This window comes from Pogonomyrmex barbatus, unplaced genomic scaffold (genome assembly GCF_055798465.1).
Source record: "Pogonomyrmex barbatus isolate J1 unplaced genomic scaffold, ASM5579846v1 scaffold18, whole genome shotgun sequence".
Classification (NCBI taxonomy): domain Eukaryota; kingdom Metazoa; phylum Arthropoda; class Insecta; order Hymenoptera; family Formicidae; genus Pogonomyrmex; species Pogonomyrmex barbatus.
In genome coordinates, this window is record NW_028297114.1 from 3,610,412 (window position 1) to 3,619,177 (window position 8,766).

General features: G+C 31.7%; 2 protein-coding genes across 6 annotated transcripts; one reads left to right on the forward strand and one right to left on the reverse strand.

The window, feature by feature from the left end:
• On the reverse strand, positions 1–2,513 carry LOC105431660 (dehydrogenase/reductase SDR family protein 7-like). The gene is made up of 7 exons (XM_011645987.3): positions 2,017–2,513; positions 1,788–1,950; positions 1,170–1,313; positions 864–1,083; positions 716–800; positions 483–643; positions 1–407 (listed from the first exon to the last, which is right to left on the reverse strand). The coding sequence occupies exons 1-7, from the start codon at positions 2,103–2,105 to the stop codon at positions 208–210; spliced, it is 1,062 nt and encodes a 353-aa protein (XP_011644289.2). The 5' UTR covers positions 2,106–2,513; the 3' UTR covers positions 1–207.
• A 71-nt stretch (positions 2,514–2,584) lies between these two features.
• On the forward strand, positions 2,585–6,978 carry LOC105431661 (uncharacterized). 5 transcript variants are annotated; one of them, XM_011645990.3, is made up of 4 exons: positions 2,585–2,726; positions 2,895–3,065; positions 3,148–4,460; positions 4,527–6,978. In XM_011645990.3, exons 3-4 carry the CDS (start codon positions 3,430–3,432, stop codon positions 6,244–6,246), a joined length of 2,751 nt encoding a protein of 916 aa, XP_011644292.2. In that variant the 5' UTR covers positions 2,585–2,726; positions 2,895–3,065; positions 3,148–3,429; the 3' UTR covers positions 6,247–6,978. The 5 variants fall into 5 exon arrangements, with proteins under 5 accessions (XP_011644292.2, XP_011644293.2, XP_011644290.2 ...); XM_011645991.3 differs by having other exon boundaries at positions 4,545–6,978; XM_011645988.3 differs by having other exon boundaries at positions 3,148–6,978.
• Positions 6,979–8,766: the final 1,788 nt, after the last annotated feature.

The following is an 8,766-nucleotide window of genomic DNA, read 5'->3' on the forward strand; positions in this document are numbered from 1 at the left end:
TTTTGAATAATGTATTTTATTTGTTATCCTAGAATGCAGTAACTCAGAAATTAATTACATATTATCCTTTGTTTATATTACTTTTTCATATTATATAATTATGTAATTACATTTTTAAATAATTCTCTATATAAAAACATAAATCCACAACCAATATATAAAAACTTTGTCTTTAATTAAATAGTGATATTTACAATTAAAATAAAATTATTTATTATGTGCTAATTTTTTTGCACGCTTTTGCATAATCCAGAAAAAGAGTGAAGGTAATAAAGTTCTAAGTATTATAGCACACTTTGGAGAAAATGGTGCAATAATAATTTCTTTCTCTTGCTTCAATACAGATTTTAAAATACATTTGGCTACATATTTTGGTTCATAACCATTTTCAGTTGTTTTGTCCATTACTACAACAAAATGACACACATTTAAATTACACATAAGAATAATATATTAATTTAATACTTCCAATAAAAATATACCTCCATAAACTTGTCCAGTTCCTGTTAAGGCATTTAGAGAAAGAGATGTTTTGACATATCCTGGATTGACAACTGTAAATTTAATGTTTTTATCAGCCAGCTCTGCTCTAGCAGTATCATACCAAGCTTGTAATGCATGCTTAGATGCTGCATATGCAGATCTGAAAATTTGTAACTCAGTAACAGATTATTTTTGAAAAAGAACATATGCTGACTCATAATTAAATGCTTGCCTAAATGGAATAGCTATTCTCCCCTGAATACTACTTATGCCAATTATATGACCCGATTGTTGCTGTATCATGTATGGAAGAACAACTGTAAAGCATCATTTGTCAGTAAATTTATTGTAGCACTAGATTTCTTAATTGATACACTTACTTTTGCTTAATGCAACTTGAGAGAAATAATTTGATAGCATTACTTTTATGTCCACATCGACGTTTGTATCAATAACTTCTCCCCTATATGAAATACCAGCGTTATTAATTAGAATATCAATTCTGCCATGTATCATTATAGCTTTTGATACTTCATTTTTCAAGTTATTAATATCAGTTAAATCTAATGGTAAAACAATGGGTGGATAAGTTAGAACAGTCTAAAGAAAAAATATAAAACAATTAATATTTAATACATTTGTCTATTAAAGTAAGTAATTTTACTTTTAAAATAAATATAACATACTTGATGAGTATCCATCAGATCATTTTTTACTCTCTCTAACTCTTCTTTCCTGCGAGATACAAGGATAATTCTACAACCTGAGCTATAGAATACATGTGCCAAAGCTTCTCCTAATCCAGAACTAGCACCAGTTATCATCACCACCTAGATCATATCAAAGACCATAAAAATATTTATAGAAATCTATAGAATATCTATAAAATATCTATAGAAATATTTATCTTTAAATCTCTATTCATCAAGATAGTCTCAAAAAAATATTTGTTTGCATTTTATAGCATAAATTTTTTATTGGCAACCTGAGAATTTGAAAACACAGTCAATTCATTATAATATTAGAATAATTAATAGATAACAAAATTTGGTATTCATATTTAAAACAATTTCTATGAAATGTTCCTATGAAAAACTAATAATTAAAAACTCCATAAATATACCAGAATTTTTTCAAATTTTTATATAATTCAGAACAATGCAAAAGAATTACAGTGAACTTTAAAGATCTAGACTCCATAAATATATCAGATATTTTTCAAATTTTTATACAATTCAGAATAATGCAAAAAAACTACAGTGGACTTTAAAGATCTAGGTTACTGATAAAAGATTCAGAATTACCTTGTTGCTAAGAGCTGACCTTCTTCGTTTTTGCTGCATGATATCATAAAAATGATATACCAGCCAAGGAATAGTAATTGGGAGACCGAATAATTTAAATAACCACCATACAATGTTCCATCCCGCCAAGGTTTCTTCCTGTCGTTTCATGATAACCTTCGAGCTTCAATCAAATTATGATAGAATCAATAGGTCAGACATGCATCTGATTAACTGTATTTATTATTACTCGGATATTTGATTGTTTTCCGATGATCTGTCAAAGATCGTTGTAATATATATTAATACAATTATGTGTTTCAATCGCACGGTTATCATTCATCATTCCCCGGAATATAACCTATAACCTTTGAAGCATGTGTCATCACATAAATATTATATATATGAAGTTTGCCGCTATAGAGAGAAACCTGAGAACGGCCACCCCGACCTTTTTCGTAGGACCGTCAAAACCACTAGCGCCCCCAAGTTCTGTCCATACTAATCCGCGGAATATTATGAAAAGGTTGTTAGAACATTTTTGCGATTAAAAATTGATGTTCATATGATATCTCTAAAATGTTATTATAATATTAATTTATAATATTATAAATTATATTATTATATTCGCGGAATTTAATTTAACAAGAAGCAAAAATTAAACATAGCATGGAAGAGAACCAAAGTTCGTGCACGTAGCATGTTATCCATCGGAAATACTCGTGGAAATGATTACATAGTTCAAGATACGTATTTTGTGCTCATAAAGTCGCCAGTGAACGGAGTCAGCTAAAATGCGGGCATAACCGCTTTCAACTTATATATTTGTCTCCCTTTTCCTTACAAGACTTTAAGATATACACTTTAAAAGCGGAAATGTCAAAGAAAATACTAACTAAGAAAAAATCTTAGATTTATTTTCTTTTATAACACTTTTTCCTAAATATTGATTCACAAAGGGTAAACATGATTTTCTTTAAACAACTATATAGAAAATTTAATTTACCAATGAAAAAGTAATAATTTATAATAAAAAAATTTTTTTCATTATATGCTTTTTGAGTTAAAATCAGATAAAAAAAATCAAATATTTCGATTGACAAATAACAGCAATATTTATTTATTTAGTATCGAGAGTATAAAGAGCTGGTCATCATCGCGCAACTTCAGACAGTGCTCGATGTGGGGCACTATTCCGCAAATAACCTCACAGTATCGTAGTCGATGTAAGTGTTAAATGAGTTGCCTGGATGATTTAACTAATTCCTTCGAGATTCCTTCGCAGAAATCTCTACGCTCGTATGCATCTTCAGATCATTATAAATGTTATCCTTTATATGTAAAGTATATATAAAACTACATATTTTCTTTTCTTTTACAGAATGGTATTAGCACCGATGTTCGCGCAGGATGAAAAAGAGGATATATTTTATTCGGAGGTGACAGGTCGCGCTTGATAATTCACCACGACGTCCACGGACGTCCGACAGAACGAGAAACGCCGCAACATACGGCGAATTCGCGACGAGCGGATACGATGGCACCTAACTTAACCTAAAAGGTCTAACGAGGTGAAACTAGGTTCCCTCGAGCATCGCCGAGCACGTTGCGATACATTTTATTTGTACGCTTCGCTTCAGAGCTCGAAGCAACAACAAGCAGAATGGAGACCCATGAGGGTGAGCAGTATGTGACATTTCCCCTTGATGTGCATGATGCCATACAGGAGAATATGATATCTCATGAGGAGATATGTGAGCCTGTCGACGAATGCGTTCTTCAAGAAAATCTGACAGAAGTCACAATCAGTAATACTGCCAGTAATGACATTGTGGAAACTCAGAATACCGTCGAGATCCTTGCGGAGCAGTCGGAAGAGGAAGATGACAATCAAGTGGTATATCCAATGTATATCAAGCAGGAAGAACAGCAACAATATACATCAGGTGATGATGAGTCCATGGCTGTAGAGGCTCTGCGTCAGCTGGGTGGTATGTATCCTTGTTTTGAGAACAAGAAAATCAGCTGTCCAGTCTGTAAGCATCTTTTTACCCAAGAGGAAATGGTTGACCATCAGTCTGTATGTACAGTGCCTAAGCTATCCTGTACAACTTGCGGAGAAAGATTTGAGAGAAAGATTGATTTGAATAATCATATGGTTTGTCATCAAGTAGATCGTCCTCATTCTTGTAGAACATGCGGTAATTTGTTCCGTTCAAAGAGCAGTTTGCAGACACATATGCAACAGACGCATATGCATCATATTGAACGACCGCACAAGTGTACTATTTGTGGCTTGGATTTCCAGCGACCTTCCAGCTTGTCTAATCACATGAAAATACACACCTATGTTGCTGGACGGGCCATCATGCAATCACAGAGTAACAATGTATCTCAGTCTGTGGAAACATTCAAGAAGTGGCCAGAGAATTCATCTGATTCGCAGAATGCTTCTCAGATGTCATCTTCGTCTGTCCAGTCTATACAAAACTATGATGTATGTCAAGTTCAGTGGCCAGTTTCGTCATACAATTTCCATAATGAGCAATCAATAGTTACCACAATATCAAATCATCAGGATACCAAGATGGATACATTGCAAGAATTTACCGTGATGCCCAATGGTGAAGTAGCACAATTTAGCGAGTACACCGAGCAAAATAATATTAGCGATTCGGTTAACAACAGTCAACAGTACGATATAACAATAAATTCTTTCAATACTCCTGATGGAATAGTTAAAGTCGAAACACTTTACAGGTACAATAACGCGAACAGAAGAGATTATGGAGAGGCCGAGACAAACAGCAAGCAGTACACGTGTAAACATTGTGGAATTAATTTTTCACGGGCGACCGCGTTGGCGTCTCACGAAAAGATTCATGCTTCGAAAAATTGGAATATGCCGATCGAATGCGAGTACTGCGACAAACAATTTCAGGATGGTAATCACTTAGCAACTCATCAAACTACCTGCGCCAAGAAAATAATGCAGAACAACATTGAACAGGGAGTGCCTAACAACAAATGGGGCAAGCATGCTTGTTCAGAATGCGGGAAAAAATTTACAACGAAACAGAAAATGTTTCGTCACCAATGGATCCATCGCAAAAAGACTCATTCGTGCGAAGTATGTGGTATGCAATTTGAGAAGCAGAACGAATTGGATGAGCATAGATTGTCGGCACATCCTGGAGATTCTCCATTTACTTGCACGGAATGCGGGAAGAGCTTCGTATCACGGCAAGGTCTTTGGGAACATGGTAGAACGCATGCCGGAAGTCCGGCCCATTTTCAATGCGATACCTGCTCAAAAACATTTTCTTCTCGTCAAGGATATTTGATACATAATCGAACGCATACTGGTGAACGTCCGTATGGATGCAAGTTTTGTTGGAAGGCTTTTCGAGACGGTGGAACTTTGAGAAAACACGAGCGAATTCATACGGGAGAGAGACCGCATGTATGTCCCTTATGCTCGAGAGCCTTTAATCAGAAAGTGGTCTTACGCGAACATGTTCGCTGGGTTCACGCAGCGGGAAAGAACGAAACAGAAGCGAGCAATCCTCCGTATCCGTGTCCTCTTTGTGGTGCTCTGAATCAGGATCGAGATGAGCTCTGCGCACATATTGTCAAGCATTCGGATCAAATGATAGCTGAAGCAAAGGCGAAAACTAACAGCGACACCTCTCCAAAGTCAAAACCAACGAAGAAGAAATCATCAAAGTCGTTGTCATCGTGCAACATGAACGAACAAACGAAACAGAATTTAGAGCAATTTATGAAGACGGAGCAAAATGAAGCTTTATTGTCTATCACAGATACAACTGATAAACCAGATGAAATGCATATTCTAAACGAGAAACAAAATAATGCGTTTGTCGTAGTTACTACGGATAAACGTAACGATGGTTTTATAGCAATCTCTGAACTTAAGCACAGCAACATACGCTTCATTGTGGATGGCAAAGAAGAGGAGAATATTCAAGTACTTCAAGTGGAACACAATGAGAGGGATCCTCTCAATATAATTGCTATAAATAAGCAAAACGACACGGCGAACATAGTATCCACAGAATCAGTGGATGATTCACTCAATGAAACGGTCAGGCAAAATAATATGTCCGCATTGCATTTGATCCAGTCTCCCAAGCAGAACAATACTCTAAATATAATATCGAAACAGAACGAATCGCTACCTGTTCTAACAATTCCAAATCCACAAGGCCACGAAAACTACTCCAGTCAAATCGTACAGATAAGTGGCGCAGACATGTCTATGAGTGTTATAGATCAACAAGTCCTGAAAGAAGAGAAACATGTTGAAGACGAAGATTCTTTAATGCAAGAAGGAACATCGCATGTTATTGTTCAATATCAGCATGACAGTGATGATGGAGAAGATTTTATTTGTGAAATATGCGAAGAAAGATTTGATGGCAAAAATATGTTGAAGGAACACATCAAGATACACATATAATTATCATTTTCACTTTGTTGTTCACGTATGCTTGTGATATTTCACGTCCTATTAATGTGACTGTAGAAATCAATAAGTATATACTTAACCTATATGATCTTTTATCAGTGACTTAAATTGCACAAGATTTATTTATAGCTAGTGTACAAGTAACATTCTAAACAATTCGAATTTTTAGAAAGTGATATAAGTAAGACAAGATACAAGATTCTATCATAATGTTATGTATATAAATTGCAAAATTTATGTATATAAATCTAATGTAATACACCTTTTAATTAGCAAGGTAGATGTATTTATTAAATGCTGTAATTAAGCTTTATATATATAGCTTTATATATATAGTTTTTTTTATTTAGTTTTATTTTGTGTCTTATTTTTAATCTCAAAATTGATATATATATATTTTATTTATAATATATATTTTCTTCAGTATATACATGAAAATATTCAACAACTTATGATAGCTTATGATGTAAAAAGCTAATTTTTATCTTTTATTATATTTCTATATTCAACAAGATAAGCAAAATTTATTTCCTCAGTACAATAGCTTGTTATATTTTAATATGAGAATTTTGTTTTTTTTTTCAGATATTTTATTGAACAGAAATGTAAATATTAAAGTATAGACTTAGACGTTCTCGATGTAAGAAATATTTGATTCCTTTTTTTCTTACTTCTCTAAACTGTATCTATATTAAATCAATAAATAAATTCTAATAATACTTATATTTTTGTCTTTAATTTAAATATATTGTAATATTAGCGAATATAAAATTTTAATATTTGTTGTAAAAGGAGATATTAATCATGTTTTTAATTAAATAATGAATTTTTTAAAAATTGGCGAGTTATAAAATAAATAACATTATTGAAATTATAGAAATAATTATTCTTTTCCTTATATTATTATTTTGATATGTTTATAAGATATAAAATTTTAATGATTAGCAATATTCAAAAATTTTTATTATTAAAATGAAAATATTTCTCTCCTTTACTTTGAGGTAAGTAAATTTTATAAAATTTACTTTAGTTTCGTACACCTATTTTTGACATATATTTATATCTATGATATATGTGGTGTTAAAATATTTCTAAAGAATAAATATCTTCTGATATTATTTGAAGATTGTTAATCTTTTTTACATTACTTAGAGATTGATTCAATTATGAACCATATTGCAATGCTGGTTTAGATCAACGAAAGCACACCTGGCTGTCGATTTTAAAAACGAATTATTCTCAAAAAATTATTTTATAATGCCTTAATTAAATTATGTCGATGAGAGTATGTTTCGTTATTTACTAACCTCAAAAATACTTTGATTTCTGAAATATTTTAATTTTTTGATAATGTTTAAAATTTATTAATCTTTTTTATGACATTTGGAAACAAATTCGATAAAAAACATTTTTGCAATACTGTTATTAATTAATTAATTTGAATCAGCAAAAGCGTGTATTACTGCCGACTTCATATAAATATCTCAGTTTTCAAGAAATTCTTTCTTTAAATTTTCATGATGTTTCTCATACAATTTGGAGACTAATTCGATAATAAACAAAGTTATAACACTGTTAAAATTAAAACGTATATCATCATATGCCGATTTTAAAAAGGATTTAATTCTTGTGATATTTTTCTTTTTTGTTAATATTTAAAAATGGTCAATTTTTCTCACATAATATTATTAGTTTCAATCAACGAAAGCGCGTTGCTGCATTTTAACTTCTAAAACAACTTAGTTTTTTTTAAAGTTTTGGTCTTTTTATAATGTTTAAAGTTTATTAGTCTTTGTTATACCTTTTGAAAATAGATCTGACGATAAAAGTCAAAAATAGATCTGAAGATCACAGGTCTGTTCATTAGTTTAATTTAAATTAATGAGTGTGCACGTTGGATGTACGCCATCTTTAAAAGCAATTTAATTTCCTTGATATTTCTCTCTTTTGACAATGTTTGAAAGAGTTTATCTATTCTATTCTTTGACAAATGATATTTTTATAATTTTTGTTAATTAGATTCAATTAATTCAAATTGTAAATTGATTCAATTGCCATAATTAATAACATATTCAATTTAAACTTCGTATTTTTTTAATATTGAATACGATGATGCATGTACACATACGCAAATTATTTAAACGGATGTAATTAATACATAAATATATAATATTTATTAAATAAATAATATATTTTCTTTATTGTATTATATTGTATTTATTTTATTGTATTATATTAACACACATAAAAGATTATAAAAGTTAATAAAAGCTAATTGAAGTCTAAATTCGGACAATAAAATAGACTAGAATTGAGTTTCTCGTCGTCAGAAATGTCCGAAAAATCGGTTTAAATATTAGGAGCGCACGATGACCGAGTAGGTTGTTCAAGGTACCATGACCAGAGGTGTGTTGTTCCCCCACATTGCCTCTTCCTATTGACACTATGATTGGTCAATACGTGTCTGCTGGGTAGGAACCTATGCTTCTCTTCGCAACGCTCTCATTGGAC